The 21,368-nt window shown below is 40.2% G+C and overlaps 3 protein-coding genes across 5 annotated transcripts; 2 read left to right on the top strand and 1 right to left on the bottom strand.

Moving 5' to 3' along the window:
* Positions 1 to 63: 63 nt before the first annotated feature.
* LOC124279887 (transcription factor BTF3 homolog 4-like) lies at positions 64 to 4,986 on the top strand. Its single transcript, XM_046715762.1, has 7 exons — positions 64 to 217; positions 1,388 to 1,454; positions 1,717 to 1,830; positions 2,621 to 2,729; positions 3,862 to 3,951; positions 4,317 to 4,376; positions 4,665 to 4,986. The coding sequence occupies exons 2-7, from the start codon at positions 1,392 to 1,394 to the stop codon at positions 4,709 to 4,711; spliced, it is 483 nt and encodes a 160-aa protein (XP_046571718.1). The 5' UTR covers positions 64 to 217; positions 1,388 to 1,391; the 3' UTR covers positions 4,712 to 4,986.
* Positions 4,987 to 8,169: 3,183 nt separating this feature from the next.
* On the bottom strand, positions 8,170 to 10,541 carry LOC124279885 (required for excision 1-B domain-containing protein-like). Of its 3 annotated transcripts, XR_006899513.1 has the most exons (6): positions 10,494 to 10,541; positions 9,825 to 9,937; positions 9,423 to 9,627; positions 8,975 to 9,063; positions 8,593 to 8,736; positions 8,170 to 8,544 (listed from the first exon to the last, which is right to left on the bottom strand). XR_006899513.1 is itself a non-coding variant. In XM_046715754.1 (5 exons), exons 1-5 carry the CDS (start codon positions 10,497 to 10,499, stop codon positions 8,643 to 8,645), a joined length of 507 nt encoding a protein of 168 aa, XP_046571710.1. In that variant the 5' UTR covers positions 10,500 to 10,541; the 3' UTR covers positions 8,170 to 8,642. The 3 variants fall into 3 exon arrangements, 2 of the variants coding, with proteins under 2 accessions (XP_046571710.1, XP_046571711.1); XM_046715754.1 differs by having other exon boundaries at positions 8,170 to 8,736; XM_046715755.1 differs by lacking the exon at positions 10,494 to 10,541 and adding an exon at positions 10,260 to 10,282 and having other exon boundaries at positions 8,170 to 8,736.
* Positions 10,542 to 10,717: 176 nt separating this feature from the next.
* On the top strand, positions 10,718 to 20,231 carry LOC124279884 (phosphatidylinositol-glycan biosynthesis class W protein-like). Its single transcript, XM_046715753.1, has 7 exons — positions 10,718 to 10,989; positions 12,138 to 12,557; positions 12,887 to 13,043; positions 13,415 to 13,659; positions 14,704 to 14,845; positions 16,708 to 16,789; positions 19,914 to 20,231. The coding sequence occupies exons 1-7, from the start codon at positions 10,820 to 10,822 to the stop codon at positions 20,156 to 20,158; spliced, it is 1,461 nt and encodes a 486-aa protein (XP_046571709.1). The 5' UTR covers positions 10,718 to 10,819; the 3' UTR covers positions 20,159 to 20,231.
* The last annotated feature ends 1,137 nt before the right edge of the window (positions 20,232 to 21,368 follow it).

Below are 21,368 nucleotides of genomic sequence, written 5' to 3'. Positions count from 1 at the left end.
TCATAATTGATATATACATATAATAGAAATAGAAATGGTTATGACATAAATTGATGTGCGTGGCTATATATTTAGTGGGCAGTAAAAGTCAAAAAGTTCCTGAAAGCATGGATTTAGAGTATTAATCAGTCTACGCAAAAAGTCATGACGTCAGGACCTCTTTCACAGCGGCCATCATAAGGACCTCGTGGGATTGAATCTGTCCCGCATTGTTGAGGTATTTATGCGTTTATTGCTTCTCTAAAGTGATGATATTAATATATTTCACGTTTGATCGTATTTGTTATCAATATCAACAGGTCTCAAATTGTTACAATCATATTATTGATGAAACCAGGGAAGTGTAGCAAGCACCATGCTTTTCCTCGTGGGTTGTGTTTTTCGGGTCAACATAAACATGAGCATGCTTGCCTAAAACGGAATGACATACATACCGCTGTCAGAATTGGGGGGGATGGAATCGATTTAAGAATATGTAGAATACAGTAAGTAATGTAAAGTTTAAATACAAATGACATTGTTTTTCAAATGAGACTTTAAACTTTTGAAGTTATATATTTAGAAACAGGCTTTCTACTCAGGAAATGTTGCAGCCATCTATTCTTACTTGACAGCACAAATGTATGTCATGCGAGTTCTATTATGAGATCCTTTTTGATGAGTTGTACTCTCATACAGGGGGATTTTCTTTTTTTGTGGGATAAAACACAATTTGATCATCAGCCTCACATGTATTGGTCAACATTTGGATGTAATACCATGAACGTATGTACTCAGTCACAATTACTTCACATTTTGCTATCATGTTGTTTATCCTATATCGCAAACTTGATATAGTTAACAGTAGTTACTGTTAAGACTTCCATTTCCATAGCAGCACGATACAAACTTTACCATATATGGTCATTGCTTGACAGTATAACATATCAGCCTCATTTTGGTACCAATATTGTTGTTCCATAGTCATTTCTCGTCAGTAATTTATGGGGTCAGACAATTATTTGACAGTTACATGTTTTTCTTGTATCTGTTATTGTTTATTACGACTTGGTTTATTTGTATGGACTCATCATCTTGATTAGCTTATGTAACATCTCAATTGTAATTGATAGCATAAGTAACATTCTCCATTTTAGGGGTTACAATGACACATATCGACCAGTTTACAGATTTGTTTTCTGGTATGCTCTGGGTGAAGTATGAGGTACTGGGAATCTGTTTTGCCCTCGTGTCCTGAAGGTGATCATATCAAACCTGCTTGGTACCAAGGAAAAGTAAAACTTAATAGAAATAATAGAGTAGGTTTATGACAAAAAAACTTCAACTGCATTGTAGAATTGCTGAAAAATATTAGGTGAATGATGATAATTAGTCTTGTTTCCTTCAGGAACATGAATCCAGAGAAGCTAAAAGCTTTACAGGCTAAGGCCGATGCTGTTCGAATTGGTGGGAAGGTAAGTTTGACCATTGTTGAAGTTCTTGTTTATTTCCAAGGAAGGGGTGCTAGATAATGTTTTTCTGAGTTTCGACGTCAAAGTACTTATGTACAGGAATAAATATGGACGTTTCATGCAGAGTGAGTCATTGCACAGCTGTTACATTTATACTCACATGAGTATTTCATTGCTGGAAATGTATACAGTAACATGCTTAATGAGATATTTTTGGAAAAACAATTCATTATCTGGGTATTTAATACTCATTATCTTTTCTCAGGGAACAGCAAGGAGGAAAAAGAAGGTTATTCACAGAACAGCAACAACTGATGACAAAAAGTTACAGAGCTCTTTAAAGAAGCTCTCTGTTAATGTTATTCCAGGAATTGAAGAGGTTGGTATTGGTTTTAACATACTCCCACCCAGTCTTCCCCACATGAGGCCTCACAACACATTGTTAGCAGCAACACCAGCATGGCATACTGTACACCTGATTATAGTTATCCTGTACCCATTCTTTGTCACAACTTCATGAGCAATAGGCAAAAAATAAATATATGTCCATTTCGTATTGCATGCTTTTAAAAAATAGGGCAGTTTGGTCGATTTTATCTTTCTTTAAATACTTTTTATTTTATTTTTTAGTAGCACCAGGTGGGCACCTGAGAATGTCTTCAAGGACACCATATCATGTTGCAATGCCTCGTGATGAAACATTGAAAGGGTGGGGGGGGTTTAATAGGATAGGGTCGGTCAGGTAACCAGAAACGGACGGATTTTGGGGAGGTAATTTATAGGTATATTTCTTTGCACAAATGTAGAGATTTAGATTTTAGAGATTTATCCAAGATTATAAGCCAGTTGCCCTTGGCAAGCAGATTAATTGGTTCAACGATTGGATTGCTGCTATTGGCAACCAATGTGCTTTCCTCACCCAAACTGTTTACAGGACAGTGTATTGTGAATTTGATGGACGGAAACTAACTTTATTACATTTGCTGGCTTACCATTGGCTTCTGTCTGGGACTAAGGTTCCCAGTATACACTTGTCAGATGTTCTCGTATCTGTCCAGCCACTGCATCTACTTCTTTCCCCTTGTTTGTCCAGATGTTGGTTGATGCAAAGCCAACATAAGTTGACAGCAAGGTGAAACTCACTGATTGTGAGGTGTGTTTGTTTGCAGGTTAATATGATCAAAGATGATGGGAATGTGATCCACTTCAACAACCCCAAGGTTCAGGCTTCACTCGCTGCCAACACATTTGCAATCACAGGACATGCAGAAAATAAACGTAAGACATTACATCTGTCATTCTATGTTTGACATTTCAGGACTCTTTGGGATAATTTTTGTTTTAGTCACTAAAAATAAATAACAAATTTATGTAAAATGTGTAATAAATACTGATTTAACAAAATATAGACAGCATGTTGATCTGAGAACAAATGCACTTATTGATGCCTGACCAGAGAGGGGATGCCCAAGATATTGAGAAAATTACAGTAGAAAATGTTATTTAATTGTTTATTGATGTCTTGTCACATTAGCAACAGTGCTGATGTTCTTGGCTCACCTCTTTACTGTTTGCCAGTTGACTTACAAAATTGCTCTGATCTGTCTTACTTTTTCATTTGAGAACTGAAGTATGGGATTTGTGTACCCAAATGTTTCTGCAACATGCCATCTCTGTTATAAAAGATCCTTCTGTATTGGTAACCATTGTCCAGCTTCTACAAGTAGTGATAAAGTTGTCTGCATAAATGATGCAGCAGTTTCACATTCAAGCAGTCACCGATTCCAGAGACTAACCATGTTACATGGACATGGCACCAATTTGATCTAGATATGAGGGGAAAATGAAAACATTTTGAGGAACTTAAATTAGAGAAATGTGATGAGAATTATAGGAAGGAATACATGAAATGAATGGTTTATCCCTAGAATTTGTTTTTTCATCAGACAAGCATGATGAATCAAATCCATTGTCCAACTTAACATGTATACAACAGGAACATGCCAGTTTATAAGGAGTCAGGAGATGGTCTGGTGTTCACTGTCAGTACACTTGTGTGTAGGTCGGTGCTCATATCCTTGTCCAGACTAAATCTATATATCGCAGCAGCATAATGCTGGAATGTTGCATAAACTAGAAAACAAGTACTATACTAATCAGGAGCACATCTATGGAAGGTTGCTGCAGCAACATCAGTTTTCATGCATGTTCTAAAATTATTTCATTAAAATGCACCCACATCAGTGGAAAATTAATTCATAAGATTTCATGATCAACTCCCTTGTTGAATCTGAAACCATTGTGGCACCGATTTCATGACATAAAGGTGCAGAGGTTAGAAGGGGTACTAAGTTATTTACCCGTGTAAAGGGGAGTAAGTTGAGCTAACATTTAAATGTTGCCATTGCAGAAATAGCTGAAATGCTGCCAGGTATTCTCAACCAGCTCGGCGCTGAGAGTTTAAGTAGCCTGAAGAAACTGGCATCAACTGTAGCAAATGGTGAGTGTCGAAGTTTCAAGTAGAGAAGAATTTGAATGAAAGCACGTAAATTTGTAATGCCTGTGCCACTTCTCTAGAATGCTCCTCTCCCTCTTTGAAGCATATAATCCTGTAATTCATATTATTCTTGGAAGTATTTAAACTCAAATTGATGTTTATTCCTTGAACTACTGTTCCGTGTTACGGCCTGGACAGGTGTTAATTTCTTGAGTCACTGATTGTTCAGGATCCCACAATACTTTCATGGATAAGATCTGAAAGCCTTGAGCCACTGGGTTCTCTCAACAGTGATGGACTTTGAACAATGGGATTGCAAAACGTTAGTAATGTGTTGGTAATGTGATAACGCCATTGTTTCCTTTCAGCTGCTGGAGAGGGAGGGAAGACCTCAACGGGAGAAATCGATGACGATGATGATGTCCCAGGTAAGTCCACAGTTGCATTTGCAACCTTTGGTTCAGAAGTTTTTATGATTCATATCTGTATTTTTATCATTCGGCTTTTTTACTTTTTATTGCCAACACATTTGATGGTCTCAAATGCCAATTTAAAGATTAGCTTAAAATGTATGTATGTATGATTGCATTGTGCTTTTTGTTACATTATTCTCCTCTAATTTGAAATATTTCATATGAACCTTAAGTCGTTTTCTGTATTCAGTGTACGCACCATGCATGTGAGGTGTCTAATTCTCAAATGTCTTTCCATTTTAGATCTTGTTGAAAATTTTGATGAACCATCTAAGGGTGAAGGTGTGTGAGGACTGGCCTGGCTGCCTGTGAACCAACTTTCATTTTGAGTGCTCCTAAATCCCGACAGTCGAGGCATCAGGCCACGTTGTACAGTGCATATGTAAATCTATAAGACCTTCATCAATGTTCTGTTTTCTTATAGTTCTCTTGTCTTACTTGTGAAGCTTATGCATCGGGAGCACTTGAATTATGTGCGACTGTCACATTTTACCAACTATTTGTGGTATAATCAATTGCACTTGATTCAAGAGCTAACATACTGGAATAAAAGCCATATTCTTAATACTTGTATTTGTTGTTGATTGCATAAGGTAATATTGAGGTTTAGTCCTGGTTTATATCTCCAACTGTGAATGGAAGAAGATAATACCACTGATGCTATCCAAGAGAAGACAGTTTGCTAGATCATCACCCGAAGTTGACAATTCGTCAGTGTTGAAGTAGGCACACAATTGCCGAAGGAAGGTGTGTTCTGGGAGTCGCTGAGAATCCTTTATGAATTGAGTTGGGGCACTATTTATTCAGACATGGAAGCTAATGATTGTTGCTTTCAAGAGTTCAATAATCACAGATTACAGGAATACATTGCACTGGAGCAGCCCAAGAATACTTTTTGCTAACGATCATGACCCAATGCATTTCTTACGAGCAACGGGTGGTGGGGTTGCCTAGTGGTGAAACCGTTAGCTCGTAATACCGAACACCCAGGTTAGATTCCCCCCCAGTCACAATGTATGAAACCCAATTTGGGTGTCGTCCACCATGATATGGCTGGAATTTCGCTAAAAGTGACTTAAAACCTTACTACACAGAAAAAGTTTCAAAACTTATTCCATTTTTGAAAAATAAACTGCCTCTGTGGTGTAGTGGTTAGAGTGATCCCGGCCACATCATAACAAAATACATTGATCTATGGTACTTGTTGGTCCCTGCCTGGCGCATGGCATTAATGGGTACAACAAGGACTGGTCGGAGTCAATATAATGTGAGTGGGTATTCATGCTTATTGTGGCATGGTATCTTGGTGAGCTTGCACTATAAAGGACAAGCAGCCACACTAACACATGTTTGCACGTCGTCACATGAGCGAAATATTCTTAAGTAACCCCATTTCACCACACCTTGAAAAATAATGTGTACACTTAAACTTCTTGAGTAGCATACATGATTCACTAGCCATGACCACTGCCAGATAATTTGTGAAGTTGGTCATCAGTCCCTATCCAGTTCAACACGAGGACCAATATTTGAACACTGCTACATGAAGAAAACAAAGATCAGATGTAACTTTTTGTGACTGCCTTCAGTCTTTGTGTGAGTGTGAGAGATAAGATGTTTCTTATAGATAAGATCACTGCTTTACCACCAATTGTCAGTTTGACAAGCCCTAAACACTGACAGCCAGCAAGATGGAAAATAATATACACCATTACATGTACCATTTGAGATACCAAACACAAATCATTGAAACAAGCCAGTTCATGATGAGCAGCAGCTACAACTTGTCACATCCCTCCTGGGTACATCGGTTGTAGCTTTCCATCTGCACAGAATACCATCAACTACAAACGCTGTCATCATCATTGGAGAGGTGTGGGTGAATGTGGTTTTATGCTCCTTGTTACTCAAGTTTAGCAATATTCCAGAGATGTCACTGCAAAGGGATACTAGAAATGGGCTTCACACATTGAACCCATGTTGGGATACTAGAAACGGGCTTCACACATTGAAACGGGCTTCACTTGAAATGGGATACTAGAAATGGGCTTCACACATTGAACCCATGTTGGGATACTAGAAACGGGCTTCACACATTGAACCCATGTTGGGATACTAGAAATAGGCTTCACACATTGAACCCATGTTGGGATACTAGAAACGGGCTTCACACCATTGAACCCATGTTGGGATACTAGAAACGGCTTCACACATTGAACCCATGTTGGGATACTAGAAACGGAAACCCATGGGATACTAGAAACCCAAGCCACACATTGAACCCTATGTTGGGCTAGAAACGGCTTCACACATTGAACCCATGTTGGGATACTAGAAACCGGCTTCACACATTGAACCCATGTTGGGGAAACGGCTTCACACATTGAACCCAGAACACATTGAACCCATGTTGGGACTACTTCACATTGAATACCATTGGCTTTCACACATTGAACCCATTAGAAATGCTTTCACACATTGAACCCATGTTGAACCCATGTTGGGATACTAGAAACGGGCTTCACACATTGAACCCATGTTGGGATACTAGAAACCGGCTTCACACATTGAACCCATGTTGGGATACTAGAAACCGGCTTCACACATTGAACCCATGTTGGGATACTAGAAATGGGCTTCACACATTGAACCCATGTTGGGATACTAGAAACGGGCTTCACACATTGAACATTGAACCCATCACACATTGAACCCATGTTGGGATACTAGAAACGGAAATGTTGGGATACTAGAAACCGGCTTCACACATTGAACCCATGTTGGGATACTAGAAACCGGCTTCACACATTGAACCCATGTTGGGATACTAGAAACGGGCTTCACACATTGAACCCATGGGATACTAGAAATGGGCTTCACACATTGAACCCATGTTGGGATACTAGAAACGGGCTTCACACATTGAACCCATGTTGGGATACTAGAAACCGGCTTCACACATTGAACCCATGTTGGGGAAACTGGCTTCACACATTGAAATGGGATACTAGGGCTTCACATTGAACCCATGTTGGGATACTAGAAACGGGACCCATGGGATACTAGAAATGGGCTTCACACATTGAACCCATGGGATACTAGAAATGGGCTTCACATTGAATTGAACCCATGTTGGGATACATTGAACCCATGTTGGGATACTAGAAACGGGCTTCACACATTGAACCCATGTTGGGATACTAGAAATGCCTTCACACATTGAACCCATGTTTCACACATTGAACCCATGTTGGGATACTAGAAACGGCTTCACACATTGAACCCATGTTGGGATACTAGAAACCGGGCTTCACACAACCCTGGGTCTTCAGCATAATTAACAAATGTTACTAGTAGTAGCTGGGATACTAGTCCAACTGTATCTAGTAGAGCAACTGTATCAGAGCAGCTTGTAAATCGAGACCGACAAACAGGTGACCGAAAGCAAGAGCAAATACCCAGTTGTCATCTGGTCTCAAGAGTGAGCATGGGTTTAGATATTTACAAGCCAAGCGTTTGTGATGGATTCTGACTGCTGTCAGTGCAACTCTCTGTTCAATCCTTGATCACTGCAGCATAAAGTGAACATGAGACTTTGCCCAGTGGTACTTGTTTCGCATTAAAAACCGCTAATGATGCTGGTCAACTCCACACACCCCGTGAGTTGAATGATTGCTAATTATATCTATCTCTGGTTTATCTCAGCAGGAATATTGCTGAATGCCGGAAGAAACTACAAACAATATGATTTCTATGAAAGCTATAGTATCTGTATTTGTTGTTTCAATATCACCTTGGCTTAATATGCTAATATAATGTTTAGCTTAAAACGATGATCCTATGTGAAAATGATGATAACTTCGATCAACTTTGCTGGATTACATTATTTATGCAAGAGTGGTTTCAATCTGATGTTTCATACACAGAAAACTGTGTTAACCAACATGGCCTTGATATAGCCACACTACAATGTACAAGTCAGTGACATAAGAGCCCTCACATCAGGAAATAACAGGATTTCTCCCACTCAGATCCTTGCCCTTGAATGGAGTGTTTTAGTCTGTTGATCCTGACTTAATAACATGAACAACAAAAGGTCCAGGGGTATTTCCTGCAACAGTGACACAGTAGCAACACCTGCAGCAGCAGCAGCAGCACCAACCGCAGCCAAGTCTTTCACTAATTCATCCGTTATTTCCTTCACTACTTGGATTCTTCATGCTACCTTTCCTCCTCCTCGTCTGTGTAGAGATTCTCGGACTCGTACTTCAGTTCCTCTAAGAACTCATTGATATTCTGTATCCTTTCACCCACTCTGGAAGAAAAATGAGCCCGTTATTAAGACTTGGAAATCAACTAAGTGGCATGAGCAATGAACCAAGACAACATTTGCCAGGGAACACGTAATGATGTTTTACTAGTCATCTTCAACATATTGGGAACCTACTCTAACTCCAGATCACCATTCAGTCAGCTGAACAACATTCATTCCTTTGAGCAAATGTTGTATACATTTCACATGGAATTTGTCAAAGTGTCAAACATAATCTCACTTTTGCTTCAGCTCCACTATTTCGGCCTTGTAGCATTCATCTGCTGGATGGTCAACGGCATTCTGCTGGGCGATCTGGAGACGAGCTGTCTGCAACATAGATGTCACACTGAGGAGTTGAACACCTACCTATCTCTGTACCTTATATACAGGGAGATATATATCTCTCTCACTCACTCACACACACACACTCCCTATCTCTGTTTCTCAGTGTGGTGGGGAAGCCTAGTGGTAATAGCGTTCTCGTCACACTAAACACTTGAGTTCACACACACACACACACACACACACACACACACACACACACACACACACACACACACACACACACACACACACACACTAACACACACACACCAACACTAACACACACACTAACACTAACACTAACACACACACTAACACTAACACTAACACTAACACTAAAACTAAAGCATTGTTGGTATTACCAGTTCTAGCTTGTTCCTCTCCTCATCCTGCACCTGGTCCAGTATGTTGGCAATCTGGTTCAAGTTACAAACATTGGCCAAAGAGTCTTTCACCTTGATCACATCCTGGGAGATCTTCTGGAAGGTCTCTGTGATCTCGTGTACCAGCTGTCTGTACATGCTGAAGTTGTAGTTGGGAGCTCCCTTCAGATATGCCTGGAAACCCCTTAACATACAATCACACTCTCAAATAATGTTCAGCCTGTTCAAGTTCAAAATTAGTTTTTGAGAAACAACAGTGCTTACAAATTTGTCTCTTCCAGCATAATTTGAAAGAGATACTCGAACTCATCCTTTGTTAATAATACTTCTCTTTGAACTGAAAATGCCATGTTTTCTCATTGTTTGGCTCAAGGAACATACTCATCAAATAACAGATATGTCTGAACCCGTTCTGCTTGCAAATCATAGAATCTTTTCAGCAACAGCCGGGGACTTGTCGTGGTCGACTCATCCACAGCTGTTGAATTATCAACCTGAAAAAGAACAAAAATCAGCAATCCATGCTACACAGCTACTTCTGATGTAAAACTACAATTTTTCAATCTGTTTCATGAGATTAAAAGTGAAATATACCCTCGAAGTTGGTGTTTTATTTACATTAAGGAGTAAGATGTAAATATCCCATAAAATTTGATAAACAAGGAACAAAAACTTAATACTCATTTTCATTATGCCACAATAAATAAATGAAATTTATATCTAGAAAATCGTATTTTAGAATAACTGTGGAATATGTAACCGTAGACACGGGCGCACACGCACATGCACATGCAGATTATACACACGTGTACGCACATACATAAACACATTCGCGCAGATACAGTTTTATTAACCCGTGTAACATCATGAGAAGAGCGACAACTTCATGGGCCTCAAGTTAAGAATTTTAAGTTTAGTTCTTTGTTTCGTTCTGGCCGCAAGCTAATAACTCAGATGTCATATCATTGCCATTGTTCATTTGAGAACATAGGAAGATGGTGCCATTTCCAGGAAAACCGTAATGTTGTGAAATTATGTTACGACAAATACCTCCATCCTTCTAATTGCTGTGTCATTTACAGTTATCTGCCCTTTTTAGGATCGCACCGAAACGACATATGATTGCTATGACTATATATTTATTTTTGTCCCGATTAGCCCATTGTGATATGTTTATTACATAATGAATTGTCAATATGTCTGAAAAAAGCAATAAAAACACAAATAGTTTTGTCTTTGATTTCTGTCCATGTAAGTGAATCTCCGTTCTGCAGTATCTCTTTTTATTCAACCAAGATGGCCGCGCCCATGAAACAGTAAATAGTGAGAACCAAATGGGGAAGTTTAACTAAAGAGTGTGTTCTCCTGTTTGAAAAATGGATGTGCCTGTTAGCAACATGTCTTACAAGCAGCTACACGAGGAATTTATGACCGGATTGAATGGGTCGTCGTTGGCGGAAGTTTCTGTACTGACATTAATCCCAGTTGGTTCTACTCTGGTCCGTGATCTGTTTTGTCTCTTCGTGAGCGACTTCACCCAGCCATGGTAATGGCCCCAGCAAACGTCAAATCTACACGTTTCAATATTAGCTGATTGCCTGAAAACACTTCAGTGACTGTTTTATAAAACAGGACAAATGATCTCGATCGAAGACAGAATAATAACCAGTATAATCTTGTTAAAACATGCAAAGTGAACGTTCACACCAGATTTTATTGTTTCATCATCTTTAGATTGATCATAGGTGTAAGCAACATAATAGGACATTAATCCTCACCTAAATATATACAATAAAGAAAGCCGCCCATGTTTCACATACAGTTGACTATCGTAAGGGACCCTTCACAATTTATGGCTTAAATTGTGAGTGTGTGATGTAGCAGGGCATGGAGTCATCCCACAGATGACATCCTTACCATGTCAGCTTGCTGAAGGGGTTAACCTCTTTGGTCATGTGGACAAGGCGTCTGACTTCGGATCAGACGATTTGGGTTCGAATCCCAGCACGGACTCAGAAATTTTATGGCTGCTACATAGGCGCCCAACGTTGGGCTGAGCACATTCATGTCAAATTTGAGCAAAAACGTCTTAGTACCCAACTATACGGCCCGGGATATGCCTTCTATTGGCAGGGGAGTATGTAGCAGGGCGTGGAGTCATCACACAGATGACATCCTTACCATGTCTGCTTGCTGAGGGGGTTAACCTCTTTGGTCATGTGGACAAGGCGTCCGACTTCGGATCAGACGATCCGTGGTTCAAATCCCAGCGTTGGACTCAGACTTTTTATGGCCGTTACATGTGATATGAATTATGATGTTTATGGAGAAGCAGGTACAGTGTGACTGACCTCCTCCTAAAATGTATGTGCAAAGTAAGTGCCTCTTTCCTCATGCATGTCATGTACAAATTCAATTACCCCCTTCCCCTTCCCATAATTTTTCAGCATTATGTTTTCATATTTTAATTAACAAAATTGCTGACACCCGCCACCCACCCAACCCGTGCATGTGTGCAAAATTGCTGACCTCCCCAGCACAAAATGGGTGATGGGTGATCCCTCCCTTATAATCATCATCATTTCCCCCCCCCAGCCATAAATTATGAATGGTTCCTAAGAAAACTATGTCCTTGGGTTGCCTAATTTTTAACTGACACTTGATGAAACTGTATTCCTATATAATATTTTGCAGGTTGATTGTGCTGAATATGGTGATCATCGTTGCTCCCTTGCTTCTCAGCCTCACCATCCTCAACTTCACAGACTTCACCATCCTGGTCTCCCTGTATACCACTGCCACAGGCATGCTTGCCCTCATTGTAACAAGGCATACACAGTCAAGAAAAACACAGCAGTCAAGATCTGGGTCACTTGTAGAACAATTCCTGAATTTGGAGATGGGTAACAGACGACCTTTTCTGTCGTATCTCCGAGGTCAAACACTTCTGGGAACTGCAGTAACCATACTGGCTGTTGACTTTACTGTGTTTCCAAGGAGATTTGCTAAGACTGAGATCTATGGAACTGGTTTGATGGATACAGGAGTCGGGTTGTTTGTTGTTTTAAATGCGATTGTCTCCCCTGAAGCCCGGGGAAAGGTGAGCTGTAAAAGGTAAGGGTATATCAATATACTTATTGTCATGACTGATATTTGCTACTCTTGAGGTCATTTTTCCTCTTTTGTGATGTTAAAAAAACATCACAGCCCTCTCAAACTGATTCATTGTGAAGAGCAAAGTGAAGAATGTTACAGTTTCCTAAATCCCCAATTTTTCAGCATTTGCCAAGAATAGTTATTTCTCCTGAAATATTTTGATATTTAATTTCAATCAAATTGTGGCCCAGTTGTGATAAAATATGTTTGGAAATAACTTTCTGTGCTCTTGATGATGAAATGTTTGTTGTGCTCTTGATGATGAAATGTTTGTTGTGCTCTGCAAGCCCAGTGCTGGCCATGGTGCAGGCTGTCAAATCCAGCATGCCACTGGTGGTCATTGGAGCTCTACGACTGCTTGCTGTGAAGAACATTGACTACCAAGAGCATGTGTCAGAGTACGGAGTTCACTGGAACTTCTTTCTCACCCTGGCTTCTGTCAAGGTAATTGCACTCAACACATAATAAGTGATACCCCTTTCACCATTTTGGATCATGTAACCTTTCACGCTTTCGGACATGTTTGCTTTGTTACAGTTTGACCATGTTACAAAGTTAGCATTTGTAGGTTTGAAACTCATTAACATGTACCAGTGTCAATAAACATTATTGTATGAAATGCACCACTAGCTAAGGAGTTAGGGACGTCCATTCCGTGCCATGTAGAGGCCTCCCTGACTTAACCATCCAACACGCCATGATTTGTTGTCCAAGTTGGGTCAGACATTTTTTGTCATCAGGTTTTTTGAGCCAGCTTGATGAAGCTGAAATACTGATTTAAACTCCTGAATCTTTAACTGTTGATCTGTTGCCAGGTTTTATCAACTGTGATTCTGTCAGTTTTCCCCGTGTACTTGAGTGGCCTCCTGTCAATCGTGATGGCTGCTGGGTATCAGTACAGCCTCACCAGTCTCACCACCTACATACTGCACGGGGCAGATGGGCGTGGCACACGGGCGGGGCTGCTCGACGCCAACAGGGAGGGCTTGTTCTCTTGTATTGGCTACCTTGCTATATACTTCGCAGGGGTGGAGATTGGAAGCTATATATTTAGAAAAAGGTGAAATTGTCAACCTTTTAATATATTGATATGTGATATGTTTGTACCATAGATAAAAAGAAATATTGTGTTCTTGTGAATGTCGTATTGATTGTCTAGCGACACAGTTACCACCTTTACCCTGACAAAATTCTGTCGTCAAGCCTCCTTTTCTAGTGTGTTATCAGCTGACCCCTCATAAATCAGGGCAGATAAGAGGTAGTAGCTGGGTACTTGGAGGATGCATCAACAATTGTTGCTATGTTTCTGTTGTCACATGACACGCTGAAATCGCGGTGGGTGAGCTGGCTACTGATCCAGCGAGGTTGAGGTGCCGGGGTCGAGCCCACCTGTGACCGGATGTAAAATCCTTGGAGTCAACTTTGTGTGCAGACTCTTTCAGTGTTGTCACAACTCCTAGTGTACAGTACACAACCCTGTGCACTTAAAAGAACCCACGAATCCATTGGTATATGACCAGATGGTGGCCACATGAATACATGCAAACACCAAGTTGCGGGTACAGCAACGTGCAGTAAAGTTGGACAAAGTACTGTGAATATGTCACCCAGCTGTGAATGGGCACCTCGTAGGATGAGAAAAGTTGGCAGCAAGAGTTGTATACTCCCAGGAGTTGAGATTGATAATAATGACATTATGACATCCAATGAGCTGTGAAAAATACCAGCACCTTGAGCATGCACTTGCGTGGATATGTGCGCTATATAAATATCCTATAAATATCGTATAATAAAATAATTTCATAATTCCACCTTCTTATGTTTGTCAGATTACAAAAGCAATTGCTGCTCATTTAGTGCTTCTCACAAAGACCTGTGTCAGATGTGGTCAGATGTGGTCAGTTGGTTGACACAAGTAGCAGATTGATCAGACAGTTGTGACAGTCATGAACCATGTATGACAGTGTGTGTGTCAAACCCTGTCACATTGTTATATAATGATTACAATTCAAATGTAAAGAAACTTGCATGTAACTGGTAATGTATTGATCCCATGAGATACAGTAGGACACATTATGTCATATGTTCGTCTTGTTACTTCCAGACACACTGTGCGAGAGTGGGTGTTAGTTCTCTCTGTGTTCATCAGCATGTCACTACTGTCATGGATAGGGCTGGGGATAGTCAGCTACACCGTGCAGCCCGTCTCACGCAGACTGGCTAATGCACCTTACTATATATGGCTGGTAAGCAATATTGGATTGTGTAACCAGAGGTACAGATAAGCTGCGTATCTGCTTAAATTACGCAAATGAGAAAACTCAATTCCTATTAAGGCTATTGCGTACAAGTATGCTTGAATGTTTGTAAATACTCAATAGATGTGATCTTACATGCGTACACACAAAAATGTAAAATCTTACCTTGCATACTGGTGGATAGATAAATAACTGAGGTATTTTGAGAGGTTCTGTTTCAGGACTTGAACTTCTCAACTTGCAGTCTTTCTTATTGTTTCTCATATTACAGATCAAATATAAATAACAAACACTAACAGTTAAACTTTATTATATTTTTACAATTAATGGAAAATGTCAAAATACCCAATTGAGTTTGAGTGAGGTGAGTACAATTTATTTGGTTACTCAAAGGAAAATTAAGATACCCAATTGAGATGAACACAAGTGAGTACATAACTCAAAGACACAAAAGTTATCTGTAGCTCTGTGTAACTGTTATTTACATTTCATTAGAACACAAATATTCCAAGCTGTGTGACACGCAGATGGTTACTGTATAACAGGCAGTTGTCCATATATACAGGGCTCCACTGATCAGGCAAATTTTGAATTATGATAATTCAGTTTACATTCATTCTTATTCAACATGATTGATTTACTACAGAGAGTCAAATTCGAATTTTTCTCACCTTTGACATTTGCCACTCTTGTTGATAATAGTCATTTATCTTTGGGGTAAACAATTTTCATTAACTATGTTGACAATCTCCCTGAGATGCTGCACTTGAGACAGAGCTGTTACTGTTGACTCTGTCAACTGAATCAACAATGGTGTCAGATACTGGGTTTTCGTTCCCTGGAGTGTTAATGAACCATGTAAATGGAGATGCTTTAAGGTTTTGTCTCGCAAATTGTTTTGAAACACTGACCTGTCATGGCTTGAAACAATGTATATGTAAATGAGAACTCCAGAAGCAGTTACCCTATGTCAGGGGAACTTGGCATCCGTGAGATAGGGCCACAATCTGACATGGTTGTGAATGGCTTACAAGGTCAAGGTCAAAGTGAAGTTCAGTCTCCTTGAGTGTTGATATTGTGACTGGAATGCACTTTTCACAGATATTGTTAAAGTCTTAGGTATCTTGTGGTTTTAGAATTGAATAAAATTAGAATGCATTTGTATATGACAAGTATCTATTGATATGAGTGGTGGTCACTGCAGTTCACTTTCAATGAGTTACACCCACTGTTTTGTTGTTTTCACATTAAAGTCAATGAGTTACACATGCTGTTTTGTTGTTTTCACATTTAAGCCACCAGTGGCCATCATATTTGGTGTATATGCTGATAGTCCTTTGGAGTGTTTTTGAAGTACTTGCAACTCATACTGAAGGTCAGATTCACTCTCAAGGTCATATATGTAAAGCATTACCAATACCTCAAAAAGTGTTCACTGTATAAAGATGGAATATGGTACACATCATCCATATTCAGGAGCCTTCAGTCGATAAACTTGACCTATATTGAAAGTCAAGGTCACTTGTATGATCATTGGTAAGGTAGTTCTGCTTCTTTGTATAATGAACCAATCCTTTGAGATGCTATGAGGTGCTTTTAATTTAAAGCAACTTTGTTTTCAAGTAGAAATAATATTTCATGTGTATTGGAAATATAGAGTGTCAAGATCATTTAACCTAAACATTTCTTATGTTTAAAGGTAGCAGAAGACATAGGTCTTTTCGTATTTCAGTAAATCAGCATATGGTTTTTTCCATTCTACAGCCTTCTAGTTGTTAAAGTAATGACAGCAGGTTCTCGCTGATGGCCTGGGTGTTATCTTCCATTAATTCTTCAGTGATAAATTTCAGATTGCGCTCTCTTTCCAAATGCTGGCCGTCAACTTGGCGGGAGACATCACTGTGACCTGCGTCCAGTCTTTGCATACAAGAGGTGAAGGTCATCTTATATTCTTTGTTTAAAGGTCACATGCAACGTAAAACACAACTTTAGATTCTGATACCTTTCGGTATGGACTTACCGAAACAAATCATCAAAAATGCAAATTCAGCTTATAAAGTTGAAAACTAACGCGATGAAAAAAACCGCGAGAAATCTGTCTAGAGTTCAAATGATTCACTACTTTTCAATGACAGCACTTGGTCCAAAAGTGGTTTCAACAGCTGGGCTGGCTCATAACACATGCGTCACCGCGACTTTCCCAGTGAAATAGGTTCAGCACTTGGGAAAAGCTTGTAAACATGCGTAGTGGGTTGTCCGGTGAATACCGGTGAAGGCTTTGGTGTGAGCTAGCTTTTTCTAATGTTTTGTTGATATTTCACAGGCGCGAGCTTTTTATGCGTTATGACAGTAGATTACCGATTTAACTGTTTATATAATTTCATTTGTCTATTTCACCACACGTTCTTCTTACCGAGTCACTTTCTCAGTTCGATACTTAAAAGCAATGTCATTATTTAGCGTTGACAGAATTTCTAACTGTGATATAGATATGTCGTTGTCACAGATTCAATGTCTGTTTTATTGACACCTATGTGTCTGCCTGCCTGTCTGCTAATGACAATATTCAATACACAACTTCAATCACTGACCACATGCAATTTGAACTTAACACCTATCAGGCTATACACCATAAACAAACGCATTGATTTATGGTCCGAGTTCGGTCTCTGTCACATTATGTAATTACACAGACAGGCAGGTGTAATACTTGTACACATGACATGTTATGATGTCTGTTGATTGCGAAATGTTATACCCAAGAAATGAGCATGTATTTACAAAACCCAACATCTCTATATATACACACACAATGAGCCGTGAGGGCATCGGCAAATGAACCAGCCGTTACACTTGAGTGCACACCCACCTGCTCTGACTGGGTTCGGTATCCCGGCTGCTTCCTAGGGAAGTGAACCCAAGTACACAATATTGCACTTTTGATTTGCGATTGTACTCTTATAATTTCGTTTATATGTTTTTTCATAATCAGCAATGTATATTATATGTCATGAAGAAGTGATAATTGTGTTTTAATTATGTTTGATTTTATGGTTGCATGTGACCTTTAAGGAAGCCAGTATGACCAATGTATTATATATATATATATATTGTTCTGTGATTTCGCCTGTCAGCTTTCTGTGTGATACTGGAAATACTTCCAGCACATGCAAAATCTACTCCAGTTCTCTCCAGATTACACCAGTCTCCAATCACATTACCCCAGTAATTTCCAGCATACCCGGCCTCCGATCACATTACCCCAGTTCTCTCCAGCTTACACCTTCCCCTATCACATAACCCCAGTTCTCTCCAGCTTACACCTTCCCCCTATCACATAACCCCAGTACTCTCCAGCTTACACCTTCCCCCTATCACATAACCCCAGTTCTCTCCAGCTTACACCTTCCCCCTATCACATAACCCCAGTTCTCTCCAGCTTACACCTTCCCCCTATCACATAACCCCAGTTCTCTCCAGCTTACACCTTCCCTATCACATAACCCCAGTTCTCTCCAGCTTACACCTTCCCCTATCACATAACCCCAGTACTCTCCAGCTTACACCTTCCCCCTATCACATAACCCCAGTACTCTCCAGCTTACACCTTCCCCCTATCACACTACCCCAGTACTTTACAGCTTACACCTTCCCCCTATCACACTACCCCAGTTCTCTCCAGCTTGCACCTTCCCCCTATCACACTACCCCAGTACTCTCCAGCTTACACCTTCCCCCTATCACACTACCCAAGTACTCTCCAGCTTACACCTTCCCCTATCACACTACCCCAGTACTCTCCAGCTTACACCTTCCCCCTATCACACTACCCCAGTACTCTCCAGCTTACACCTTCCCCCTATCACATTACCCCAGTACTCTCCAGCTTACACCTTCCCCTATCACATTACCCCAGTACTCTCCAGCTTACACCTTCCCCCTATCACACTACCCCAGTACTTTACAGCTTACACCTTCCCCCTATCACACTACCTAAGTACTCTCCAGCTTACACCTTACCCCTATCACACTACCCCAGTACTCTACAGCTTACACCTTCCCCTATCACACTACCCCAGTACTCTCCAGCTTACACCTTCCCTATCACACTACTCCATTATTCTCCAGCTCTCCAGCTTACACCTTCCCCTATCACACTACCCCAGTACTCTCCAGCTTACACCTTCCCCTATCACACTACCCAAGTACTCTCCAGCTTACACCTTCCCCCTATCACACTACCCCAGTACTTTACAGCTTACACCTTCCCCCTATCACACTACCCCAGTACTTCCTACAGCTTACACCTTACCCCTATCTATCACACTACACCTAATATTGAATATTTGTATACTTTGTTAGTTGCACTTTCCAGCTTACACACCTAAACCCTATCACATTACCCCAGTACTCTCCAGCTTACACCTCCCCTATCACCTACCCCAGTACCTCCAGCTTACACCTTCCCCTATCACATTACCCCAGTTCTCTCCAGCTTACACCTTCCCCTTTCCCTACCCCAGTATCAGCTTACACCCTGATCAGTTACTCCCCTCTCCTTTACAGCTTACTATCACCTTCTCAGTTCTCACCCTATCACATAACCCCAGTACTCTCCAGCTTACACCTTCACCCTATCACATTACCCCAGTTCTCTCCAGCTTACACCTTCCCCCTATAACACTACCCCAGTACTCTACAGCTTACACTGACCTCCAATGTGTTACTGTGGTACAGAATCCCTTCAAAATCACTATCTCCTCTGTGTAACCCCAAGTCTGAAACTCACTATCTCCTGTGTGTACCACAAGTACAGACTCCCAGCTAATTCTGTTGTTCCTTTGCCGTTGCAACTGAGTACAACAGTCTCTCACTGGAGCTTAGAGTTCTCTAATTCTCCTGGTCTTCAAGTGCCGACTAAGGGTTTACCCTCAAGCTGGCCTTCATTGACAGAACTAAAACCTTTCAATTATTGCACATGGATTTATGCACTGTGGATTATAAGTGGAATATTTTTGTATTTGATGATAATCTTCTTTGCTGTAACATTTTCCAGATGGACGTGAGAACAAGAAGTTTGCAGACGACCTGAGCAGTACTTGCCTTCTCTCGGCCATTAACTACAACGGTCTGCTGTACTTCCTGGCCGCTAACCTCCTGACCGGGCTGGTCAACATGTCTGTCCAGACATTGTACGTCCCTCCCTCCCTGGCCGTCACCATCATCAGCGTCTACATCGCTGTCCTCTCCGGCCTCATCATGCTGCTCTACAGGAGAAAAATCTCCACCAGGTTTTGGTAGTGAAAGTTTTTATTTTGTTACAAATTGTTATTTCTCTACCAAGATTTTGTAATAAAATATCATATATTTTTAAGCATTCTGATGTCTGTTATTTGTACTATACTCCTCACAAGAAACTGAAGCAACAAGTATTGTCAGTGTTATATCTATATCAATCTCCATAGCGATATTTGCTGACAAGTTACTGAAAGGTAAATATTCAAAGAATACATAACCTCTAGTGACTGTCAAATTGATTTATCTGATAATATATATCAATCTCCATAGCTATTTGTGCTGACAAGTTACTGAAAGGTAAATATTCAAAGAATACATAGCCTCTAGTGACGGTCAAATTGATTTATCTGATAATATTGATTACATCACCCGAACACCACCCTCAGAAACAACATGCAAAATGTGTGGCATGAATGAGCTCCACTCTTCACACATGCACCCTGATCGGTGTAAACCTACCTGTAATCATTCCTCTGGCACAACAAGCGGGTCCTGACTTCATGTTTATGGATGATAATGCCCGTCCATGGATGATAATGCCTGAGAATGAGTTGTTAACAATGTTGTTTAGATCAACAACATCACACATATGGACTGGCATGCAAGGTCACTTGATCTGAATCCCCTTGAGTGAGTGAGTTTAGTTTTACGCCGCACTCAGCAATTAGTGCAGGGGCTTATGTAGCAAAAATGCTTTCCGTGGGAAGTGCATGTTAATTTTAAAACCACTGATAATTGTGATCAGTATTGCATATGGATTCAGAAAAAACATGGTTCCATTTTTTCTGATGATTATAAGTGTCATTCTGGGGTAACTGAACATCGGTACCCATAATCGAGCTGCAACACCAATGTGAGAAAAATATATTTTAATAAACCTATCACAACATAGGCATGTAGTATGTCAAACTGTACCTTGTGATGTGTGTGTTTTACAACTACCATTATACATCATGAATCTCAGTAATATATAAGATATGTATGCATAATAATCACTTGATGAAACTTTCTGAATCTCTTGAGTATGTCCCCAGGACAAATCAATTAGATGTTGAAAAAGTACACTCTTCAAAAAAAGAAACGCAAAAGGAAAATATCATTGAAAAATTTGGTATTCAATTGTGTAAATCAATGAAAATAAACGGTACAACATTGAAATTATGTAGAGCAATACATTGGTATCTCATGCACATTTCGCAAGAATGATAGTCAT

Source organism: Haliotis rubra, unplaced genomic scaffold, assembly GCF_003918875.1.
Source record: "Haliotis rubra isolate DU_JTF1 unplaced genomic scaffold, ASM391887v1 Scf258, whole genome shotgun sequence".
NCBI classification, from domain to species: domain Eukaryota; kingdom Metazoa; phylum Mollusca; class Gastropoda; order Lepetellida; family Haliotidae; genus Haliotis; species Haliotis rubra.
Note: the sequence above shows the minus strand (reverse complement) of the source record. Positions and strands in the feature narration are given on the sequence as shown.